Below are 25620 nucleotides of genomic sequence, written 5' to 3'. Positions count from 1 at the left end.
GTTTCCCTAGATGATGTTCTGTTAACTACAGCCTCTTAAGAATATGCTAATGCCTGATGAGAGTGCTGTATCACCACGATGAGAAAAGCACTGATGAGGCAGCCATTACCTCCCTTCTGATACTGCAATGGGAAAACTCTTCTGCTGAGAACAGGCACTCTGTTTAGCAGCAACAGACTGCTGCCCGGCCTCAAACTCTGTTCTGCTGCAGCTAGGTTTAAGCCTCCCCTCCCTCCCACCACCACGACACACCAAGAGAAGAGATACTTGCATAAAAGCGGGCATGGGACACGTCTGAAGGCACTGCTACATTGTAAGGCCCAACTGCTTTATACAGGCATCGGCTACGTCGCACCAGTACTCCTTGTGGCCATATTGTGTTTTCTGACCAGCTGCAGGGAAAGAATGCCAGAGCGTTAGCATCGGAGGGACAGCAAGGAGGAGGACACGCTCAACTCACTGAACAGAGGTTCACAGGAAGGGCTAGCATCTTGAAAAATGCCAAAGCTTCTGCTACGGGGATGTGTCTCAGCTTCCATCGGAACAACACAGAGGTGAGGATATCAGAAGCTCACCAGGACTCAGACTGAGCAGTAAATAAATGGCTCCCCATGCAAGAACCTGGCCTACCACTTTGGAGGGGGCCACCCCTGCCTCTGTGCAAGCTACTGCTCCAGTGGCCTAGAGGAATTGCTACAGCATTTGTTTCTGGGAATGAACCAGCACTTGACCAGAGGAGCTTGGACAGCTTTCTAGAGCAGACATTTCTGTTTCTTGGGAACAGAAAGATCAGCATAGTTGTGTCTGCAATCCATGGCACTATGGGGAGTGGAAAAGCTTGCTAAATAGATAAGGAAATATCGGCAGTGCTGTATCTACTGGAACGTCTTAGCCCCTTGCTGGGCATGCCGACCCCTTCCCATCCCCACACTTACATATGCTGTGGAGCGTTGCTGTAGGAACCATGTTCTAGTTTCTGCCACTTGCCGAGGTGGGCAGCTGATCTGTGGAGCAGGTCGCAATACTTGGGAGGCAGCAGCTGAGTGGTGAGCATGACAAAGGCATTGATCCACACCATGATGAGGTGCTCACAAGACCATCGCATGTCGTAGTACTGGGTGCTCTGCAAAGAGACCGGACAAGAACTTGGCACCGCTGTCGCTAAGCAGAGGAGGGAATGACAAGGGACATACTGCGTGTGCATCCAGCAGACCCACACCACACATTACAGGCATGCGCTTTTGGACCAGTGATTTCAGAGGGTTACAGCTTAGGAAATGCTCAAGGCTCCCTTCTCCTTGACCTGAAGGAGAAAGGGCAGGGGTATGATGCTGCAGCTTGGTGCCTCTCCTCCTCCAGCAGCAGGTAACAGGAGGGTTTGCTTTCCACAGAGCTGCCTCAGGAGCACCAGGACTGCTACGTGGACTGTGGAGCCCTACCCGTTTCATTACACCAACTAGAGCTCGTTTGCATTAGAAGACGACAAAAAATACAACCCCCACATCGACAAGGGGTTCTTGGATTTAGGTTCCCAGACATCCTAGTTGGCTGTTTTCTAACAGGCTAAACACCAAAGCCTCTGATCCAAGCACTCGAAACCCAGGACGTTGGATCTGAGACAAGTAACAACAAGTGCCCTTTTCTAGGAAGAACACAGCTATTCATCTGCCTAGGACAGGGGGTGGGAGAAGGGGAGTTAGTAAGTGGGGTGATGGGACTAGAGGTGCATCACATTTATGGCAATACCTATCCGCCAACCAGGAGCAGTACTAGTGCACTCCGGATGCAGCCATGCTCCGCTATCCGGGCTGCCAAAGGGGAGACAGAGAAAAGGGGAATTAACCAGGAATCTGGCCTGGCAGCAATTCACACAACATTCAGAAGGAGGCGGCGGGCAGGGGCACAGAGAGAACTAGACAAGAGCTACCTTGACAAAACACAGTGGCAGGAAGGCCACATAGTAGGCACTGAAGAGAGAGTTGAAGAGAACTTCCTTGATCCTGCGGTTGAAGTCTGCTTTTAGGCACTCCACCTCATTGCGGATGAGATCTGGGGAAAGGGGGCAGCTGTGGGTAGGGATAGATGTAGGATTATTGAACTGTTCTCTCAAGGATTCCCACAGAAGCGAGAGGAAATCTTTGGGTTTGACCAGGCTGCTGACAGCTGAAGCCCCATCATCGACCATCTGATCCTGTACCAAGTAACCACAGTCCGCAGGTAGGGGCTGTGTTCTGCTGTCCTGGTGGAAGCAGCACAGAGGAACGTAGACACCAAACCTGCAGGGAGAAAAGGATGAAAGACAGGATGAAATGACAGCCAACCCAACATGAAGCAGCGTCCACCTTCTCTACAAATGTTGGCCCTTATGAGAGGGACACCACATAGGAACCCTCACTCCAGAAGACAGTGGCCAACTCTTCTTCCCCTAAGAGGCTCGATGCTGCAGCCTTGAAATCTATGGAGATGTTTCTTTAAATCCTATCTGTGGAACTTGTCATCCCAGTGGAAATAGCAAATAGCACACTGCAGGCAATTTGCTTCATAGGGTCAGCACCACCTCCCCTAGCCATTCCCACTTCCCCTTTATTCATAAGATGAGGTAGCTTTTTTTTTTTTTGTCTGCCTGTGTCTTGGGGACAGATTATAGCCAACAGCTCGGGTTCCCACAGCAGCTCATGCCACCCCTAAGCAGCTATGCTCCCCCCTGCCCTACAGGTACGAGGTATTGTTACTCACGGGTAGCCCAAGAAGAGAAGATTGAGAACAGAATGGCTGCGGAAGAGGTTGACCAGAGTCCAGCAGAGCACCCATCCACAGAGGGTGAGCAGCACCAAGCGCACCATGTAGTGAATCACTGACGTCGCGCCCACCTGAGAGGCCTGCAAATAGAGAAGAAACGTTCAGTAGTCACATGGCACGAGTGCTAGGATGTGAGCACACGGAGTGCCTGTGGAGGAGGAGCAGGAAGAAAGCGCCACGAGGCACTGGAAGAGGGATGACTGCCCTTCTTCCTCCAAGAAGAAGAAGACCGACTCTCTCTTACAAAGGTGAAACGGCTTGATGTCATGTTTGGGAGAATCCACAAGATCCAAAAAAAGCACAAGTTCTAGGGCATAAGTAAAATAGGGCCCTTTAAAAATCAGAACTGTAAAGTAAAAGATATTTTTACTCAGGTTCTTTAATGCTCTGATGATATTCCAAGATAGCCTGCAACACACTTCCTCCTGCTATTTCCTTTACAAAGATCAGATCTCGGCATTCATTTTCCTAAAGAACTGGTTATCACAGTTCTCAGCTGAGGGAAGAGAAGATGGTGCACTTTGGCAATCCCCAAACCAGGATTTCCACCGTTCTCCTCTACTGCGTGTACAGGCTACAGTCTAGTGAGGAGGCACTACCTTCTAAAGGACAGCAAAGAAGCTTGGTCCAGTCTTCAAAGGGGAGAAGGCAAACTGAACTATGGAAAGATTCTTAGTGATTATAGCCAACAGATGGGATGTGCAAGAACCTGCATGGAAGGTTTCAAAGCAGAAGTTTCAGTCTGTGGAAGGTTTTATGGAGGATGGTAACAAAAATGAAAATGGCAGGAATCAGAGATGGAAGAACTGGGAATCCATCTTCTCTATTCACCTGTTCAACAGCACTTAACTGTTAGGAGTTTTTGTTCTTAAAACTTATTGCTTAATCTGGAGTAGTATTAACTGTTTCAGTGGAGAGAGCTTCCATTTTCCACCAAAGAACTTTTCCCAAACACATACTTGGTGTGGTTCTGCTCCCACAAAGATAGAGAGCGTCTCAAAATCTAAGCTCACACAACCACAGCATCAGTTATTGAGTGACCAGGACAAGGAAAAGCAGTTCTACCAGCTATTCCTATTTCACTTTAGTATACGCAGATATCCTCCTTCTGACATTTCCCTTCTAATCTCCTGTTCTCTCTTCTCATCTTGGCTATCCTCCCTATTTGCCTTTCTACTACCTGACTTGCAATTCTCTCAGCTGCTTCTCTGGCATGAGACAGTAAGCTACAGTATCGTGCCTGCAGGGATAGAGATGCAAGTGGGATCATTTCATCTTCTAGCTGCAAAGACAGCAGAGCTACCCACTACTGCAGGACATGAATGGGCCAAAAAAAGACCCCAGTCCCCAAAAATCTTAGTATTTCACACCCAGATTTGTTCTGGAGCAAGAAACGCTCCAGCTACCCAACTCTCAGAACTTTCTAGGACTGTAGATGGTGATGCTCTGCAATCAGTCCTATGGGCAGGAGAGGGAACACTGAAAGGTTACCTCAGAGATGAGGGCCCACACCAGCCTCCGCGCCAGCATCACTGTGATGAACGCCGCCAGGTGGTAGTCAATGAGGTGGAAATTCTGAAGGAGGAAAGAGAAAAGGTCTTCACCAGGGGAACGGACTCCAAAACCACCCAGCTGGGGTGAGACTGGAAAGCTGGCTGCTGAGAGCATTAGGATCGCACATGGGCATTTCCCCAAATCTCTCTATCAGGGGTGAGAGACAAGGGAGAAAACTGAGTAACACAGAAACGTCTCCACAATTAAGGTCTTCCCCACATGTTGTAGGTCACTTCCCACGGAGGAATTTCTACTAAAAAAAAAAGTAACTGGGGAAAAAAAAAAGCCACCCTTCAAGGCAGGTATTCCTGGGGTCAAAGAGCACTCTAGGACCAGGATCCTACTGTGGAGAACAGTCTCCAGGTTCTTGAGGGAAAAGGCACCAACCACCACAACAAGGCAGCCAAACCTGAGTCTGGAGTCCTGCATGCCAGCTCACTTTAGCCTTTGGTCTCAGAAACGGGCTGTAGTGACCATCAGTGCTCCCTAATGATCAAGTTGATGGGGGAAATGCTGTCTTCATAGGCCATAGATCTGTACTGGAAGTTAATGCTGGTTCTGGCTGCATGAAGTTAGATACAGCTCCTGGAACCCTTAAATTTTTTTCAGTGAAGCTGTGTGTTCTGGCTAGAACGGTCAGCAGAGTGAATACTGCTGTCTGGAACCTGAAGGACATTTTGGATATATGAGAACGCTCAACTTCTAGGAACAAACATAAGTCAATGGTATGTTTTCAGGTAGGGAGTCTAAAACAGAAAGCTTTTTCTTCAAAGAAAGCTGTGTCCAGCATTGGGTAGCTGCATTTGAAGCTAATAGCTGGATAACTAGAACACTAGCACCACCTGTTGGTATAGTTACCTAAGGAACTGCCTCATGCTTCAAGGACATCATACAGGTTTCAGAAGCTATCTTCATGTAGACAAGGTTTGCTGACTCAGGTACAGGTCACTGCCAGGTTGCACAGCTTATTGGGCCAGGAAGACTGCAGCTAAGGAGTCTGGACGGCCTACAGAAGGTGAGGATTTGACCCCCTCCCCAACTCCTCTGCTGCTGACCTGTTGGGAGATACTAATGCAAACTTCCATCATCATTTCTCTTAAGCCCTGTTGTTTCCTCTGGGGGGAGGCACCCACAGCAGCAAGCAGGCTTCTGTAGGTTCAACTCCATTTCAAAACCTAGCAGCTAGCTTGGCCATGCAAGTGTCTGCAAGAAATTTCCACCGAAGAAGCCCTGCTGACACCTCTCTCTCTTTCTCTCATCTTCTACCTATTTTTTCCCCTATAAAATGAGGGATGACATGGGCCTGGTTGATCGGGGCATATGCAAAGTTCCCTTCAGCCCCTTCTATCAAAGGCTTGGTGACTCTTGAACTGAAGAAGCATGAGAAGAAGCTGTGTAATGACAAAGCACAAGTGATGGCATTTTCTGGGGAACTCACCAGTGAGGTGCAGGAAGCAGGGTGATTGTACGGGTACCACCAGACAGTCTTGTAGATGTTGATGTACTGAATGAAGAGGGCTACCAGCAGGTAGATGAAGAACAGGAATTCAAAGAGCAGGCTCCCGTCTAAAGGTAGTTCAGGGATCCGGCAGTGACGTACAGGCTCTGGAGTAATCAGCGCTGTGATCGGAGGTGCGGAGAGGCTGATGGCACTACCATTCCTAAAGCAGACAGACACCACTCATTCAGTAAACATTCTACATTGTCTGTACTGTTTTCCAGGACAGGGAGTGCTTAGGGTTGTGATTTTGGGACTGGGCATTGCTGGAGTACAGACGGTATCAGTCTTGCATTCATACTACTGGCGCAAGACTGGTGGTGAGCTTTGTCTTCCTCTTAACACAAACAAAACCCTTATCCAGTGTTTTCCACATACAACTGATAGATTGGTCTACCAGAGGTGCTGTGACGTGCCCAGCTGTATTTCAGGCGAGTTGCAGAGGGAAGACCAGAGGAAGAAAACTTCAAGCAAAACCATGAAGGACTCTGTGCCTGACTGAGCACTGAACGTTGGCTCCTTCCACTCACCACTGAGACGCTGCAGTAGCACCCAGTTCACCCCAGGACAGAAGCACACGGCCTCTTTCTCCAGTACTGCAAAGTGCCCGTCACCTTTCTGGGCACAGCTCCTCTCAGAGAGAGGTAACTAAAAACAGAATGGAGGAGTTCAGCCACTTCCTCGAGGCTGACCTCTCAAGTGCCTTCACACTTCTATCCTATCCTTCAAAGGAGGCTAGGACAATTAAAAGCTCTTGCAGACTACACTGGTGGAGAAAATTCAAATGTAAACTATGCTGTCTGACTGAAACTGAGATAAGCAACACTCCCCTAGGACCTTGCAGCACTGACACCATGGTCTCAACAGTCACCTCTTCCTCAAATATCGAAGACTGCCATCCATCCACCTACTGATGCCTGAGAATTCCTAAATGCCAAAGCTAAATGGCTTCGATCTCTACTCTGTAAGGATCACCCTGTCTCATGTAGATCAGGGCCTCAACACGTAGCAAGTGGTTTCTCTAGCCTGCTGACTTCTGTAGGGGAGGAAGTAACACTGGGCCTTTTAGCCCTATGCTATAAATGTCTCCGTGTGTTCCTTTTTCAAGCCCCAACTTCCCCAGAACATGGAGATTAGTTTTGTCAACCGTTTCATGTGGATCCAACAGTGCTAAAACAGAATATAGACATCCTCTTGCCCTTTCTTTCTATCATGCAGAGGAGGACTCACAGCTGAGCTCTGACATGTCGCAGTAATTTCCTGTGGTATTGCAGACAACCGAGTAATAGAGACAAAGACTCGTAATCTGCTAGGATTCTCTGCTCTGCAAACTGCTGCAGGGAAAGACAAAACGAGTGCTGTGAGACCGCAGCCCCACTTCCACGAGCTTCCCCATGGGGCAGATTTTAACCACTGAGCAGAGTTCAGAGTGGATAGTTCTAGCTTTTAACATCCTAGCCACAGGTGTCTCGACAATCCTACCTTTGTCCTCACCTGTTTCTCAAACCAGTACCGTTTCCACAGCTCCCACCAACCAGAGTCTGGAGAGAAGGCAAAGCTGAACGGCTTAGCTGCTGCCGGCTGGGTCCCCTCCTTCCACCGGGCATGACCAGGAACCAGTCCGCTTCCAGTGCCTCCAGCAGGCTGTGCCCTGTGACCCAGACAATCCTGATGCCTTCCCAGGTCTGCAAAGGAAGCAGAAACATCACTTAAGCTGCAAACTACTGGTGACATGGTTCACACCCCAGCCAAATGAGTTCACAAAAAAGGAAGCCACACACACAGGCAGGACCTTGTCGTAAAGCTGGGACACCCATCACCACTCCAAAACACTGTATCATTTCAACAGCACCAGATCAGTGCCTGCCTGCATGCGCAGAACAGGCTCCATCGACACCATGTCTTTAAACAGTGTCTGCTTAAATCAACCACCAATGACCTGTAGCAGTTCCCGTTGGCTGGGAAGCTCCACCGAGCACCTCCAGGGCAGGAGATGGCACGGCAGCAAGCAAGTATGGGAAGAACCCTCTCTCTGCTCTGCTCTAAGTAGCTGCTGGAGCTTTGCAGGTCTTTCTGACCATCCAACATATCACTTGATAGGGTGTGATGCTAGTAGGCAATTTGGACCCCCCTCTGCTGGAGCGCAAAACAGCCAGCCTTAATAGGTCTCCACGAAGCAAAGCACTTAACTGCATGGTTCAGTTCCCTTTTGTGCTAAGAAAGCCTGACTGACGTGATAGTAGGAGGGCCATTTAAAAGCAGTTCTAGCTAACAGTAGTGCAGCAAAACTCACATGTATGTGTGCACTTAGAACGCATGGACAGGCGACCACATATCCCAGCCTTGTTTTTTTTTAATTAGAAAGTAAGCTTGTAAATATTTGTTTATTTTAAATGACACATTTAAATCCATCAGTTCTTTAAAATGAACTGTATGAGACAGACTGGGAAACTCAGAATATCAGTAGGATGGATTGTCTGGCAAAGACTTTACCAATTCCCATAGAATTTGCATTTATTTCACTGATCTCACACATGGCACTACAAGGATTTCAGCAGTCACTTAAGTTTCTGATGGCTAGCAGACTTGTATAAGGGAGTGACAGGTTAAATTTGAGCACAAATCCTGGAAGCCATTCCTAGTGAGCATGCTGGACACACAGAATCAAGACAGAGAGGGCACCTCATGACAAGGACGTCAGTGTGTCTGCATTTCTGAAGACTATTCAGGTGGCCTTTTGGCCAAACATCACAGCCATACGCAACCCAGGATCCACTCCCACCTTCTTGGAAACTCTGGATCCGGCTTTGAAATTTACAGGTGGGACCTAACATCTGCTTAAAATTCAGTTATCACCTCCTTTAAAATCTTGAGAAATCATGGCTGGCAGAAATGCCAGGAAGTTTGCTGAATGAGTCATATCACAGTCACCATGAACACCATGTGCAGCAGAACTATTCCAAAAGGAAAAAAAAACCAAGAAAACAATCAAACAAACAAATCCCACCTCCCCCAAAGAATTTTCTTTTGTTTTCAAGTTTCCCAAGCTTCATCTCTACTCCAACAGCCAATTCTCAAAGTTTCAACAAAAAACAGATAAGGTGTTACTAAATATGAATGCTTTGCGTGTACCCACATGAAGGTCACTTGCAAAAAAAAAAAAAAAAAAAAAAGTAGAACAGATTTTGGAGAAAAAAATGGCATTGTGAAATTGCATGAAAGGAGAGAGTAAACACTGGACAGTTTGGGTTTGAAGGAAGATAATGTATTTTGGCAGGCTTTGAAACTCTCATTGTAATTCCAAAGAAGACACAACAGAGAACTGAGTACTACTTTACCTTTCTAGTCAATAATTTAAAGCTTACAGAGAACCTTTTCAAGGATGTTCTAGAGTTTTAATTTCAGGCATTAAATATAAACAGAAGAAAATTCTCTTGCATGCACAAGATGAGCAGGGGCAGCAACAGACAGTGCAGAACTCATTTAGGGCATCCAGATACTTTATGTAAGTAGCTAAGGAGAAAAAAAATAAATAAATAAAAGGAGCAACTTTCAAAGCCATGTGAAGCCAAATTAAACTATTACAGGAACTGTGGAAGCTAAAACAATTGATCTAATCCAACCTACAGGATATTTATGATAACGGATGCAATAGCCCTAAGTTGGTGTTCAAACCAGAGGTATTAGAGTTAGCAGAAGGTATTTTATGCCACGTTCAACAATTCACGTAAATAATTCAACAGCTCTCATTCATACTATCCCCATTAGTATGCTTCACATGCTTACCAACGTAAACACTTGGACACCGAGGAATCATACTCCCACCCGCTGGCTTTGCAAACCAGTAAAATAGTAGTTTCTACCAGCAAAAATGAATGCCTGTAGGAAAGAGCCCTCCTTAATGTCAATGCACCGTATCTTAAATGCACTTGAATAACTTCTTTCACATGGATCCATTAACATATAGACTGGGCTAATGTATGAGCACAGTTACTCAAGCCACACTTTAAATAGCTTGACTTTCCTAGAGTCTGATCAATTTAGCAGGGTGTCTGTTAGAGCGAAATCTGCCCAGTAAACCTTTTTTTTGTTTTTGTTTTGTAAAACTAGGCACACAAAACCAAAGCTCCCTAGACCAAGTTAAACAAAGTGTTAAGATTACAGATCAGTTTGCCTCCAAGCCTGCGTTTTTGGCTTTGAACCAATCCACAGCCCTCCTTTTCAAGGAGGGAAGACACAGGGAAAAGAAGTTTTTATAGTTTTCAATTATTAAATTAAAGCATGATTCTACTGTGAAATTTATGCATAATAAAGCGTCCATGCCCTTCTACTCCAATAGATAAGATTCCTGTGTGCATCCAAATCATTACAAGTTCTCATAAAGACCCACACAGCGAGACAGCAGTCCTACCAGACTCCTTTCTCTGCTTGTAGGGTCCCCACCCCGTAGCTACCCATCAGCACTCACTTTATATACAGTTTCAGGCGCAGAAAGCGAGTGACGGTAGATAAAAGCTTTTCCTGTCAAGACTCTTTAGTCCATCGATTTGATTCCGCAGTGTTCTTCCCAGTTCACCTTAATTTCCCTTCAAATGATGTCACGTATTTGTAGTGCCTTCATCCTCAACATCCCCAGAACAGGAACTGCCCTGCTCCCGAGATCTCCTCTCTAGGGCAGGTGTGGGCATCACAAAAATGCACATGAAAGATTTGGGGCAAAATCTGGCACAGGCCAGCGGGCCTGTCCACATACGTGGAAAGAAAATGGGTATGGACAGCTTTGAGTCCTAGAGGTACTGCTTCTTTCAAGCCATACCAATGAAGAGCAAGGCAGATGAGTTATCCAGCAGTTCGGAGGTGAAAGAGCACGCAGCCCTCCCTGCTCCCCAGGGACCATCACTCGGTCGTATTCCTGCATCAGCAGCTGTCTAAACAGTACTTACAAGGGACAAACCAGAAGAGAGCCAGTGACTCATCAGAACGAAAAATCTGCCTTGCTCCCCATCTCTTTGCTGGAAACACTGCAACACGTAGCCAGTTATTTTGATGGTGTTAATGCTTTTTAATTGGAGAAAACTCCCAGCCTCCAATCCTCTTGGGAAGCTTGCTGTACTAAGGCCTGAGAACTGTCAGAGCTTCAAAAAAAACACTCAAGAAGCTTTCCTTGGCTCCAGAAGTCCTACAACCAGATGCTCTCAAGAGCAGAAGAGGAAACGTAGCCACCCTTGCTCAAAGCGATGCAGCCTGAGAAGACCACAGGTCTCTCGTTGCAACTCTCCACCTTGATCCAAGCGGCCTGCGCCCTGCCTAAGAAGCATGTTACACCGTGGGGTGAAGCACCCCATCATCCCTGCGGCTATGGACGAGGAAGGCTTTCAGCATCACTGCTGGAGCTCCCTCACTGTGGCAAACGGCGCCGCACATCTCCAGGGTGCTCCTGAATATGGGTGCCTGACAATGCTGCCAGCCCTACGGCGCGCCTGCTGCCGCCACTGGGAGCGCTGACTTCTGCGTTGTTCCTCTTCAGAGGCGCCTGTCCTGAAAATGAAACCAAAGGACGGCCTGAACGAGCCGTGAGGCTTGCTTCTAGCCTGCAAAGGCACAGGACCATTTAGGCTCCTGGCTCAACGGAGCCTGTGTGAAAGCCTTTGTCCCTGCACCGCTGCAGAGCAGCATGGCCAGTACTGTAAACTTTGGAGGCTACCAGTGTCCATAAGCCACCCACAGGTGACAACAACTCTCTGTGTCCCGGACAGTGGCTTATTTATAAAAGCTTGTTCGCAAGGCTGCAATGACAGTTGCTAGCCCCTGGTGAAACCATTTCTGAAAGGATGGGAGGAGGAAACCAGGACAGGATTCTCTAACCACTAGGACTGAATACATACCGTAACAATCACGACTTTTAGTTAGCAGACAAATAGCTCTTTCTCCTCATTTCCCCCTGCCTCTCCAGTCAGTCTCCAAAGCTGAAACAACACACATAAAAAAGGTCTCTTGGGTTACAGAGATCCCCTCTTCAAGTAGCTGGGCCTGGTTAACCTAATCCCAAACTTGCATTTGTCCAACAATCCTAATGCCTTCGTGAATTATTCGTGAATTCACATTACATTCAAGTTTTCTTTGGAATTGCCACAAGTCCTAGTTATTATGGATCATTTTTACATCCTCTTAGTGTGACAATTTTATTTCATTTTAGTTTTTAAATAAAAACATCTTGACAGATGGAAAACTTAGACACAGAGCTGGCAACCTATTCACCCAACACACTGCAATCGATCAGCCAATAAATAAATAAAAATCAAGAACTGAGCCTAGGAACGGTGATGCCCAAGCCCACGCTTCAATCACGAGGCCACCTTGTCAGCGGCGTCACATCTGCCACACCGAAGTCGAGATGCTGCAAAACTTCTGTGGAAGCACTAACCAGGTTCAGGCATGAAAAAGCATTTGGTCGTCGTGACGATTTCAGGAGGAAATAACCGATAAGTTATCAGATGGAAAGCCAAATATTTGGCTTGTGCAGAGGCCCCCCAGCGCTACGCAAACAGAACCTTTCAACCGGGGCTGGCTGGGGAGGCACACACCTGCCAGTTGGCCCGGAGCAGGGAGGCCAAACCGGTTAGGAGCAAGGTCTCCCAAGTCAGCACATTTTCCATGCCCTCACGCTGCAGCCAGCTCACAGGAGCAGCAGATTAAGAAGGAGACTCGGGATGGACAGATACAGAAAGCCCCTAAAGCAGAGGCAAGGGTCAGGCTCCGGAAGCAGCGAGCCGGCCGGCCGAGAGCAGGGCTGTGAATCAGCGCCGTCAGGTGATGCACGAGCGAGGCTCATTTTTGCTCAGTGACTAAGAACCAAGAACCGCCCTTGTAATAACAAAACCGACCAGCGCGACCAAGTTAGCGTGGGCTTTTTTGATACAGCAGAGCTCTGGCTGGAAAGGATGAAGAGGATCCATCCATCAGTCCTCCACACACATGCCAGAAATGACGGGTAGAAGCAGCAAGAAAAAGGAATGATTTCACAACCTGCATACATACTGTAGTACTAGCTTCAGGCATCCTCAGCGACGCAGGCTACAGCTAGACAGAAAGACAAGGTGAAGGTAGCACTTGCCGCTTGTAGCTGTCACAGTACTTCAAATACCCACTGACAAAAACAAGAGCAGGAAAGAAAAAAGTTTTCCAGCAAAAGCCTACCCAGGTTAGTGTGTGTGCAGTAAGCTCAGTTTAGATCACTTTGTGGACCTATTCTTCAAGAACGGAACGTGGATTTAAGTCTTTAGTAGTCTAGACCAAGAGAATTATCCATGAGACTGAAAAGGCAATTTTTAAAAACGGATAGGGATTTCCAGCCCAAACCCTACATTCCTTAGAAATCCCCTCAAATACCTTACTTCAGGGGGCGCAAGGAAGAGATTTCCAGAGGCATGCAGGAGACGAGTCCTATTCAGAATACAGATGAACTCAAGTCCTTGCAAATTGGATGAAAGAAGATGCACACACTAAGCGCTCTCAATGAACCGCTGGCTACAAGAGTGCAAGAACAAAGCTGCGATTCATGCAGTAATAAAATAATACCTCATAACCATGTAATTATCCTGTGCAATTAAGTGCTACAGGATGTCAAAGCAAACAGCTTACTAAGACTTTAATGAAAGACTACAATCATTTTATGAATGAAGACAAGTGAAATAATATTCAAAACAAACAACAACAACAAAATAAAAAAAAAATACCATGGTCCTCAGGGCTGATCAGCTACAAGTGGCAAATAATACACTTCTCAGCAAGACAACTGTATCGCACAGTTAGCAAGATATTTTCTTTGGCCTCCACAGATGTATACAGCAATAATCACAGCCCAATACTGGATTTTGGAATAAAGAAAGCATTTGCTTCTTATATGAAAGCAAGGCAGAATTTCAAAGTCGATATTTTCCAGCACCAGCTGGAAATGCAGTCCTGACTAGTTGGATCATGGTCTATTTCGGTCTTACAGTTCCCATGCTTCTCAATTGTATGGGGAAAAGGACAGCAATTCCCATCTCATACAGAGCTGGCAGGAATTACTAAGCTAGACATATGGTTCTCAAAGGCAACTTGCATTGTCATCTGAAAGCTCCAGAGAGTTTAAGCTTCAGATCCAAAACAGGGTTTGGGCATGTAACACCACAAGTTTAAGCTCCAGTTCCACATGCCTATCACAGATAGAAACAAAAATTCACTTTAGAAACCAATTCCCGGTATTTTTTCTCCATAACAAACCAACTACTGGGAGGTCAACGGACTTACCAGGTATTTTGGCACTTCTAGTGCGTCACTGATGGGGAGGCAGAGTAATACATGGCCAGCTTTGAGACCAACTAACACTGCAGTAGAAGGGATGTTGCTATTCAAAGCCTGGGAATTACCGAACGGCAAGGATGAGGTTTTGGAGACACCACAGGCAACATTACGAAGGCTGTCTGTTAATACAATCCATCAACACACACACTTAGGCACATCTTGCACCGAAGTCCTTCACCAAGCACCGCCCACCGGCGCAGCATTACCAAGACGCTGCCCTCTGTTATGCAGTGCCACACACAGCAACTGGAAAAAGGAGGGCAATTTTGGCTTTGGGCATGGAGATTTTCTTTTCTAGCTTATCTGGACAAGCACACAGCAAAACAGACAACTCTGGGGGAGGAGGGTGGCTGGACGAACCAACTTTTGCCTTAAGAACCCACTTTTTAATGTTCAGCCAAACAAGCCATCAAAAAATCTACATTTTCTTCCAAATCCTCAATGCATACACATGGTCTAATGGCACAAGCACAGGATTTCAAGCCAGGAACTCTGCTTTTTAATCTCTCCTCTTCAACTGACTTGCAGGGAAGTTGTTTTTACTGATTCAGGCCTCATTTCCTTATCCCAAAAGGGATAAACACTTGGGCAAGTATTCCTCCTCCCAGGGGGTCTCTGTATGTAGTAGTGAATATATTTTTATAGTATTATTTTAGAACTTTAGACAAGCTTTTTTTTAAACAAACAGAAGCAGCTTTCCTGCTGGTTTTGCTTCTCTGCCAACCCCTATGTTTAATTTAATGGAGATCAGCCACGATGACGAACCATGGGGAGTCACTAGGATTTTTCTATTTTGTCCTCACACAGCTAAAAATAAGGCAGGCATCTGCCATCTGTAGCAATGAGTTTGAAGATATGGAGTAGAACACAAGAAAGAAACACTTTGCAAATGCATTTCACGTTTTTTTCCTAACAGCATCTAATATAACTTTTACTGGTACTATGTACACATAGGCATGCCTCCCTATACCCCATCAAAATTCAGCTAGCAGATACCACGGAGGGCCTGGCTCCTCTCTGCATTCAAATCAACTGGGCATTTCTTGAGCCTTACCCCAAGCCATCAGACTGGAATTCTTACTGGAAAGTATCAGCGCAATAACGACTTAATACGTCCCTGACACTACGGAGAAGTGGAATTCTACATAAACCATAATTTGCACAAATCGAAATTCTGCAAATAAAACATACGACACATGGGAACATACACCAAATCCCCTCTGTTTCCATCTGAAATAACAAGTACAGGGAATATTTTATCCATTTCAGATGGCCTGGTCATGCAATTTCCCCACAGAACAGTAAGGATATTCAGATATTCAATTCAATTTCCATTACTGTGGTAGGCAGCACTCAGAACATCATATGACCATTTGCAGAGCAACTAATCTAGCAAATCAGGAAAATAAAATAGGATACATTAATCCCTGATATAATTAATTACACCAAGACCAATATAGCAGTCTGAATTTGCATGCGTGCTCCCTTCTAAGCATTTCTGGGCTACAGAAGTCTATTGATAATTTTGCCTTTAACCAAACATTTCAAGCCAGTCAGCACACACAGATGCTGCTGCACCATGTTAGCCAGTACAGCTTTTCTGACCAGGTTGCATAATATTCACTTCCCACCAGAAGTCTCGTTTTCCGCTTGCAACATGTTCAGTCCAAAAAGTCAAAAAAAAATTGTTGGAAGTGACCCTCATATGAACACACCCCAAGAAGAATGGCAGGAAAACTTTCAGGCAAGTTTTTGACAGCTCATGAATGATTTGGCCAAGTCACACAGCAACTAGAGGTTTACCTCTAATTTTAAAACAGCACCTGCTAGAAATTCTACTGCTTATCTAATTGCGACATGGCTAGAAAAAATGGAATAAAGTTTCCATCACCACAAGAGACCCAGTGTGGTTAGGTAACAACGAAGAGGAGAGTGCTAACTTAATGACACCACCCCTTACCATGAAAAGCCAAACTCTGCAGCCAGGAATACTCCAGTGCAGTGGAATACTGCGATAGCAAAGAAAAGGGATCACTGAAAGAAAAGGAAGGCTCACTGTCATAATTTCATATCTTACTTACAGTTTCTTATGCATAAAATAGCACCACAGTGTTGTTGCTGAACTGTATCAGGTCTCCAACTGAATGACAGTGCCAGGAGAACAAAAATTGGGCCTCAAAAAAGAAAACGTATTAAATAGCAGAATATTGTGTTGTAGAGCTAAGTATGACAGATCGAGCAATAAGAAGTCTAAAGATCCCAAGCATTTCAGTAGGTTCTGCAAACCAGATTCAATCCTCCTCTGTGTTTCTCTGTCCGTAAACACACCAGGACCTAAATTTCATAATGAACAAACAAAAGAATGGTTGGAAGTCAGTAAAATTTCTAAAACTAAGTTTTCTAATAGTAAACAAATTCAAATAACCCTCTAAACAGAGATGAATTGATTTTCACAAGTGCTAAAAACACATTCCTCTTTGTATTGACAAAAACTGAAAACTAAAACTGAACCACATACTTGTAATGTAGCTGTCAGGAGAAAAGAAAATAAAGAAAACATACAAACAAAAACTCCTTTCCCAGGATTTAATTATACTGAGGCACACAGAAAGTACTGAGATTGAGGAGTCGTATGGTCTCAGAATCAGTACTATCTTGTTGCCTTGCCCCATATCCATCTTCAGGAGCTCTAACACCTACATTCCCAGACCTTCTGATAATCAGGTCTCAAATGACTGCGAGTAGGTCTGCCAAGAGACAGCCAGGAATGAGTCCGTACAGGAGGTACACAGACACTCTGTGGTCTTAAAACGTGGAGTACACATTACAGTGGACGCAGCTAACTGGCCAAGTTACATTACCTGCGCACCTCTGTCCCTCCAAAAAATTCAGACCTGGATAGCATTCCTACCCTACGTGCTGGTTCGCACTGCGAAACCAGAGTCAAAGATGGTTGAGAACAGAAACAAAGAGTGGCTGCATCCACACCTGAAGAAGTCCCTGTCTGAGAAGGTGTAACAAGGAGTTTCAGCACAGCTCACAGAGAGGTTGGTACTGCCTGGTCACCACTTTGGCGTCACTGGGCCCAGGTTTTACCAGCAGAACATCCTCAAGTGTGATGCCAAGTGCCCCAGCTGAAGGAGTTTGCGCTCCAGAGAGGCAGCTGGAAGGAGAAACAAGCATCAGAAACAAAGTCATGCCAGAACCAAAGTGCCAAGAGGTAAGCAAAGGGGCAGACTATGGGTTAGAGGGCTGGTGTCCAGCTCTGCCCTCAACATCTGGCAAAACCAGAGCCGAGCCATTCCAGTCCCATCCCAGTACCTCTGTGTTCCTCTCACAGAAAATCCTTTCTGATCACAGCTAGTTAACAGACTCGAGCTGGTTACAGAGAAGATGCCTTGCCTCTAAAAGCTTTACAACTCACCACTGTGGAGTACAGACATCTTAATATTTCACTTACAGCCATGACAGATGCCAGTGATGCTGGGTACCTCTTAATCACTTCCAAAAAGCATGCACAAGAGTGATCATACACTGCAAACACAGCTACCTGCGTTTCAGCTAAACATTCACGTATTAAAACGAATGGTGAAAGAGCTAACTCATGTAATAAGGCCTAGCTCCCACCCCACATAGCGGAGGATGACTGGTGCACCTTTTCCTTTATAGTGCAAGAAGGACCAGCAACAGAAATAGGCACAGATGGTCACCCTGGGCACGATGGGTCTCCTGCGGCCGGTTACACTTCCTTAGACCTCACAGGGGATCGCCTCGGTGCTTCGCCTCCCACGGGACGCTGCTGTGTCACACACCCCTCACAGGTCTGATCACTTCAGGACAATGCTTTAAAAGCCCAAAGCAAACCCACCGGAGACCCCTGTACGCCTAACCCTCCACCCACCCTCCCACCTCCCCACAACACCCCCAGACCTCGGTTTGGAGCCCAGGCACACCGCTTAGGCCTCGGGAAACATACAAAATGCAAACCCCGGGCAAGTTTTCATTAGATAAAGGCAGAACAAACATAAAACCCCACACACACCCCCCACACACCCACACCCTGGAGGGGCTTCACCTGCCGGGGAAGCCGCGGGGTACTCACACATCCAAGCACGGCTCGGACATCGGCCGGCAGCGGCGGCCCGGCGGCGCTGCCCCCTCACCCACGGCGCCCCGGGCCGCCGAGGGGGGACGAAGAAGAGGAGGAGGAGGACGACGACGAGGAGGAGGAGGAGGCGGCGGCGGGGGGCACCCCGCGGGCTCGCCCCTCCTGCCGCCGTGCGGCCCCACCTCGCGGGGAAAGGAAGGGAAGGAGGGAAGGGAGGGGAGGCGGGCGGCCCGGCTCGGCTCCGCACAGCGCCGCAGCTGCCCGGGAGACGTGGCAGGGAGTGAGGGCTGATGCTCTCATCACACGGCGACAGGCGGCGGCAGGCAGCAGGCACCGCGGCGGCCGGCGGCGGCGGCCGGCCCATGGAGGGCATGGCGCCGCGGAGGCGGGGCGGCAGCGCCGCGCCGCCATCTTAGGGGTGGCCGCAGCCCGGCCCGACGCTGCCCGCAGCCCTCATGGCAGCCCCTCGGTGCCCTCAGGGGGCTGGGAAGGGGAGCACAACTGAGGGAGAAGTCGGGGGTTGGGGTGAGGTGGGTAAGGAAAAGGTAAAACTGGAAGCAGAGCAACACAAGAAGCAAAGCAGCCCCCTCAGCCAGAGCACTCTCTCTCAAGTGATGCACTGGGAGCCCCCAACCCACCCGTTCCTTCTTTCTGTACCTCAGTTTTCATTGCTGAGCGTGGTATTAATGGGTAGGGAATGCCCCTTGTCCTGGCTGTGTCCCCTCACAACTGCTTGCTCGCAATTGCAGCAGGGCAGAGCAGGAGAAAGTCTTGATGCTGTGTAAGCACTGCTCGGCGACGGCCAAAATATTGGCGTTCCCAACAGCTTCAGTGACAAACCCCAAAAATGGCACTACATGGACTTCATGAAGAAAGCTAACTCCATCCCAGCCAGGCACAATTCACCTTAACAGTTCAATTATCACACAAGTCAAATACAACTGAACAGAGTGAACTGTGCAACTCAAAACAAGTGCTCACCACTGCTGCCACTTCAACCTCATCCCTGGTTTTTCCAAACCTGTGCATCATCTGCACCCTCACCAGACTCACAGAAGAGTCTTCAGGGGAGGGACTCTAGTTGCTTTTTGCCATGCCAAGTACCTTTTTGTTGCTACAGGATCACAGGTAACAATAAAACCAGAAAGCTCGATGTTTTGCATCATGAGATGCCAGAAGAAGGAACGGAAGGAACGGAAGGAACGGAAGGAACGGAAGGAACGGAAGGAACGGAAGGAACGGAAGGAAAGGAAGGAAAGGAAGGAAAGGAAGGAAAGGAAGGAAAGGAAGGAAGGAAGAAAAAGTTAGTTCACTGCTTCATTACAGACAGCAAGATCTATTTATCCCATGACTGAACATCGACAGTCTGACTGCTGCCAGTGCCACCCTGGGAGGAGGTGTGCTGCAGGTGCCCAACTGGGGAAGACCTGGACTGCCCGAATACCGCAGAACTCAGGGCACCAACAGACCCAGTGAAGAGCAAAGCGGTGAAACATCGGGCAGTATTTGCAGTAGCCACCAAGTGGCAGCAAACACTCAAAGGTTGGTGGTTCGTTGACAAAACCAACCACTTTCTTCAGCAGCATTCAGAACGGGACTTCTATGCCAGCTTACAGATGTTATCCCACTCTCTACCCAATGATGCTTGTATTTAAAAAAAAAAATCATTTGGTATATATATTTTTTTTATCTTTTAACTATCAAAATAAACATCATTCTTTCCTGCTCAGTAATTTGTGGCACACTTTTGAAAGGCAGAGTTGCACTACAGCAGGATTTGGCCCAGAATTCTTGTCTGGTTGTCTACCCTACACAAGAGCCATTGACAAATCTGCGTGGGGATTCACTACCTAAAAGATTTACCCTGAGAACCTGGTAATTCAGGCTAGGTTTGTCTACCATAAATGGCACATGGATGGCCTGAACAACAGTTCGCCGTCCCACCCTACCTCCTTTTCCTCCCTTCTGTTCTATTTTTACAATGGCGGTCTGGAAGGGACTCTGGTTAAGTCTCATTTGCTTGTAAGTGTGCCTGGACTTGTTTCTGATACAAATTTCTCCCTCCTTATTCCCTGCCAACATATCAGCATTCATTTTCCTCCCATCAGCCTCAGCAACATCTCCATATAATTTCCATGTACGTGAACTAGACCACAGGTGCTGCATTCTCCACAGGCTGCATATGCCTGCCTCGCCTCCCTCACACCTCGAGGGTGCTTAGCCATAGGAAGCCACAGAAATGACCACAGAATATCCCAGTTCTACCAGTAGACTGTGGCCATAGTCTGTGTGTCTGTACCTCTGAAATACACATCTTGTACTAGAAAATCTGCCAAAGAGAGTTCTGTTCTCGATAGCTGAAAAAGAAATCGAACCTAAAATGTGCAAACTCCCCCAAAATAAGCTGTTCTTAGCCTCAGTCCTCTAAGACCTGAGGCCTCTGATGCAACAGAAAGCTGCTATTTATGTAAAATATGTCCAGAGAGATCTTAGCTGAAGGAGCCACACAGTATGGCATGGTAATGCAAGAAACAGGGGTCTGTGCTAATTTGACAGGGGGGAATTTCTTCTCAGCTACAAATCTGAACATCAGTTTAAGTCTGGATACACTCAGAAGAATCTTAAAGCCACTATCCATTTGACTCAAAGATATAATGGATATATTAAGGTTAACATACACTCCCTCCCCAGCTTACTGTTTATTAATGGTCATGGATATAGAATTCAATTAAACAGTGTGGAGACTGGAGTGCCTCATCTTTCTTTCATGAAAAGTAGGAGCCCAGGAAAATTGCAGAATGAGGATTTATTCCCATCGATCTTTGGTAACTCCTTTTCAGATAACCCTTGCATTTATCTGTCAAGGTCTTTGTGGCTAGTCCATCACTGAATCCATCGGAGAGAACTGTCAACATTTGGGTCCTTGCTCTCCCCGTTTGAAAGGAAACTGTTACCCAGACTTAGCTAAGGCAACTAGCACTGAGGAATAAGGAACAGCTGCAGCCAGGCAGAGTGTGAGAGATGAGATTATCCCTGTTAAATTTTGTGAAATCTCCTTCACCAGTTTTAGCTGATCTTTGTATGGGATTTTATCATGCAAAACACCAGATTACAGCTGTGAAGAGCCCATGAAAGTAGAGGCCCATGCTCCAAAAGACCATTCCTCTCTGATTAGAAAAGAAGCCCCTCTTGCTAGAGGGACTTCTATAAATGCCAGAGGGATTTCTGTAAAATACACAGAATGACCATTCCACCACTTTCCCCAGTGGCCAGTACAACAGCAAACAGTAGTGGTATAAAATTCAGACTTTGTACACTCTCCGTCAGTATCCAACAAGATTTAGCCTGTTTTTACCTCTGTTTCTGTTTTTTCCTAACACTCATTTGCCTTCTGATGTTTCAGGTTACTGCCCTTTTCATCGCCTTCTCACTTCTGCCATGCTTTGTCTCTGTTTTCTTGCCGTCTCTTAGAAGACCTACATCCTTTCTATCAGTCACTCTCCCTCCTGTTTCAAATCCCTTTCCATTTTCACTGATCTAACTCCTTCCTTTTTTATTTTACCATACATGTCCCCTACCCTTTAATTCCAGGGCTACTGCCTCACAATCTGTGGGACATAAATGGGTGTGACCCCAAATGGGAGATCACATTTATAAATTTACAATGGGATACAGCCATTATTTAATTCAGTGCGTCAAAGGCTAGCCTCAGCGATGTAACTGCTGTCTTGTGTAGGCATATCCAGACAAGGTTGGATACCACTAACAGTGCAGATGTAGCAACATGAAATTTATCATGAACTAGTTATTTGAATGTCCACCTGTTACTGGGATGACTTACAAAGCCCATTCTAAACTCCTTGCTCCTGTCAACACACTGTTATCAGCACCTGACCCACTTTAAAGTTAGCTCTGTTTTGTCTACTTGTACAACTGTGTGACAGTAAAGTCACTGCCAGGACAAATTTTCATTGATGTTATTTTGTGCTGCTAAACGTTTGGAAGAGAGTTAGTGTGCACTAGGATTGGACTCCAAGTTTTAAAACAGGTTGTAGTGATTAAGCGACTGAAAAGTGGAGCACAGAACTCTGAATTTAATACAACATGAACAATGTTACAGAAAGCACTAGTGTCATGGAGTTTGCAAGTCACTGATGTCAAAACGCTTGAGATTAAACTTCTGATACCCACAAAAGCACGAATTGGATTTTGTGAGCTAAACACTGCCTGGGAAGTCACATCTCCCTTCCAACCTTCCTTTGCATGCAAAAGCTGCATATGAAAGAGAGTTTACTGCCGCTGTTCCCCTTTCAAGGCCACAAGGTACAAGGCAAATAGCTTTCCTCCAAAGGACTTATCAGGAAAAAGGCTTGTTTTTAAACTGTGAGGTTCAAGAATAGAGACAAAAAGAACAGCTGTTTTCACACTTTCTGTGAGAAATAGTCTGGTGTTGACATTGTATCTGCATGCAAAAAAAACAGTGCTTCTGTACATCTTCTGCAAGTTGTACTATAGAACAATTTTACTCTAGATCATTGGTGCTATGTGAATGGGAAACTAACCTGCATGGCTTTAAAATCTCCTCTTGCTCAGCAAATAGCAATGCGAATGGGAACAGACTGAAATGACCTATATTCTGATTCTGTTTGCTCAGAAATTCCAATACTATTATGCTGCATTAAGATAAACTACATCCAGGATTGCCTCACCAGTAATTTCTTTAGTAGCATTAAGAACCGTCTGTTATGGATTTGTTTTCTGAGGGAAACTGTTTATGCTGTGCTAAGGAAACTGATGAAGTATCAGGTTTTCTGTCTGATATCATTACCTTTTCCCAGAACAGAAGAAAAAGCTCATTCATCACCTCAACGTAATAAAGTTATACAACATGCCATATACTATATGTTCTTCTCCAAACTGTAGATGTAGCATTCCACTGACAAAAAATACTACTAAATTTACAGATAATTATTTATGGGATGGAATTATTTCCACAACTAATGATCTCTGATCTTTTCCAAATATTTCAAAAATATTATTTTACACTTTGAAAACCCTGAGTCACTGGAACATTTGCAAATTCATAGCCTATACTACCTTTGCATGTGGTGTGGCGCCCAGTGATGCTTGCCTAGTATTTTGGGTAGCTTAAATTCAGTTCTTGTCATACTTTATAAGTGGAATTCAAATTACTAGCTGAAGATCTCACCTGGGACAAAATGACTTTTTGAGATAGGGCAAAATGTCAAGTTTTGCTTAAAAGAAGATAAAATTTAGATCACTGAAGGGGACTCTGACTCAGTTGCCATGAGATTCATGAGAGGATTTTATTTTTCGGAACAAGCATAACATTTAGTCAGAAGAAAGAAACCTGACTAAATAAAGTTTGGCAAATAGTAAATTTGCCAGATAGTGCTTGTGGGGGAAAACATGCAGAAGAACTTTTATAAAGTGTACCCATAGAAGGGCTTGTATCAATTTAACACAATGGTCCATATGCCATAAACTGAATTAATTGCCGTTCTCAGTGTATTTGTTTCCCACATCTCCCACAACGCCCTCACTGCAATAGTCCAACTTTCCTGCACATCCCTCATAACCCTGTAACACAGTATCCCTGTTATCTCCATGTCTACTCAACACTTGTAGATCCTCTGCATTTCCCCGTTCACTTCTAGCATCTTCCCACATAACTGGCCTTCTCTCCCCTTCTCTACCTTGTGAGACCACCACCATAGTCGTTTCAGGTCTCACTGTTCCCATAACTATATTGACAACTAGGATGGGTAATAACATGATTTGCTGTGTGTCGGGACTTCGGATACGTGCTGATTAAATGTGCAGTATGCATGTGTACTGACAAGGTGTATAATGTAAATACACTTTTGGCCAGGTCAAACAACCAGTGCTTTCTGTCACACTCTCAGCTGAGAAATGACTTTAGATCTCTTTTGTATCCAGCTCTGATTCCCATGGCACTAACCATAACTCATCATCTTTGACACCATTTTTTTTATTGTAATGAGAAAGTAGTATTTGGATTTGACAACTACATAATATTATAAAACCAGACTAAAATATCAATGGGTGTGACTCAAATAATTAAAGCAGGGTCTCCTCATACATTTTTTACTGAATTCCTCCTCACATCACCTTAAGTCCGTGACCCTGGACAATTACTTACTTATCTTTTCATTTTGGATTACCAACATTCTTCACTATTTACAGACTGAAAGAATTTTAAGACTATCCTTTATTCTCCTTTAGATCTAATTTCTGCCAGTTTCAAAGCAGGCATATTTTTCTTGCAAAGACATTTGCAACATTTTGCTTTGTTTAATTTCTCGCACTATTGAACAGAAGATTTTCTCCTCTCTGGTTCTTTTAACAGAAGTGATTTCTTACCACAAGAGAAGATGCATTTTGCTTTTTTCCTTGAAGGGCTTTTTTAGTGCTTGACAGCATATTCTTCTCAGGTGTCACCTCAGGTGCTAACTTATAAAGTCTGTGTAGAACGTTCCAACTCCTAGAAAAACAGCAAATATTACATTACAGCAATATGAATTTTGCTTAATCCAAGTGGTGACCTAGTTTTGTTCAACATACCTAGCCTCCAATGTACTCCTGGCAAAAATACCTTTGAGGGTTGTTTTTCCCAAAATATTAACAAAACTTACAAATATTGAATTGAGAAACATTTAAGCCATGCAAAAATTCCCATGTGGGCATGCATATTTTAAGGCATTTTGTTCGTTCTGTTACAGTTTGAGACAGAAAGCGCTTTTGGGATTCCACTTAATATCTCTACATTGAGCAAACTGGAGTTGGAAGCATGTATCTTAAGATCTATTTACAGAGATTTTAATGACTCCTGCCACGTCACGTTTAATTTCACTTTAAGTAAACCCTAAACGTGCCACATTGCCAGAGGAGGAGCATCTCCCAACGTCTGAGAACCACCAACAGCGCAGCAATACCCGCAGCCCCCAACCCCCCCCCCCCCCCTTCAGCTTCACAGCGCCCCTCAGTACAAAAAAAAAAAAAAAAACAGCCCTCAAAACCCGTCACAATTCCTGGCTCCCAGCCATAAACACCCAGCGCACCATCTGACCCGCGCTGATTAAGCTGCGCCTCCCGAGATTGCTCTGAGGTGTAACGCAAACAAGCGGATAAGGCCCGGCGGCCCGCTACTCCCACCCGCCGCGGGCCGCCATGAGGGGGTAAGGGCAGCGCGCCTGCGCGGGGGGCGCCCGCCGGGCTGCGGCCGGCCCCGCGGAGCGGAGCCCGGCCTGGCGGGGCCGGCTTCGACCTCACG

The 25620-nt window shown here is 45.9% G+C and overlaps 2 protein-coding genes across 8 annotated transcripts in view; one reads left to right on the top strand and one right to left on the bottom strand.

Annotated features, from left to right (window-relative positions):
- Window positions 1-25535, bottom strand: part of TMEM39A (transmembrane protein 39A) — a 26116-nt gene extending 581 nt beyond the window's left edge. The window contains exons 1-9 of one of the 6 annotated variants that reach the window (XM_048057956.2): window positions 25409-25535; window positions 24711-24831; window positions 7346-7536; window positions 5792-6014; window positions 4291-4374; window positions 2737-2879; window positions 1928-2276; window positions 936-1123; window positions 272-392 (exon numbers count right to left, since the gene is read on the bottom strand). In XM_048057956.2, coding sequence (XP_047913913.1) covers window positions 272-392; window positions 936-1123; window positions 1928-2276; window positions 2737-2879; window positions 4291-4374; window positions 5792-6014; window positions 7346-7536; window positions 24711-24770 — 1359 coding nt within the window. In that variant the 5' untranslated portion in view covers window positions 24771-24831; window positions 25409-25535. Of the gene's footprint in view, window positions 1-271; window positions 393-935; window positions 1124-1927; window positions 2277-2736; window positions 2880-4290; window positions 4375-5791; window positions 6015-7345; window positions 7537-11736; window positions 11760-17185; window positions 17309-18299; window positions 18615-19409; window positions 19429-24710; window positions 24832-25408 lie in introns of those variants that run through there. The other 5 variants (XM_048057957.2, XM_013183502.3, XM_013183485.3 and 2 more) reach the window with 5 other exon arrangements.
- The window catches only part of B4GALT4 (beta-1,4-galactosyltransferase 4), a 28658-nt gene continuing 28443 nt past the window's right edge, over window positions 25406-25620 (top strand). Inside the window, exon 1 of one of the 2 annotated variants that reach the window (XM_048057966.2) lies at window positions 25406-25525. The gene's annotated coding sequence lies outside the window, so the exon portion shown is untranslated. The other variant, XM_048057964.2, reaches the window with a different exon arrangement.

This window comes from Anser cygnoides, chromosome 1 (assembly GCF_040182565.1).
Source record: "Anser cygnoides isolate HZ-2024a breed goose chromosome 1, Taihu_goose_T2T_genome, whole genome shotgun sequence".
Classification (NCBI taxonomy): domain Eukaryota; kingdom Metazoa; phylum Chordata; class Aves; order Anseriformes; family Anatidae; genus Anser; species Anser cygnoides.
Note: the sequence above shows the minus strand (reverse complement) of the source record. Positions and strands in the feature narration are given on the sequence as shown.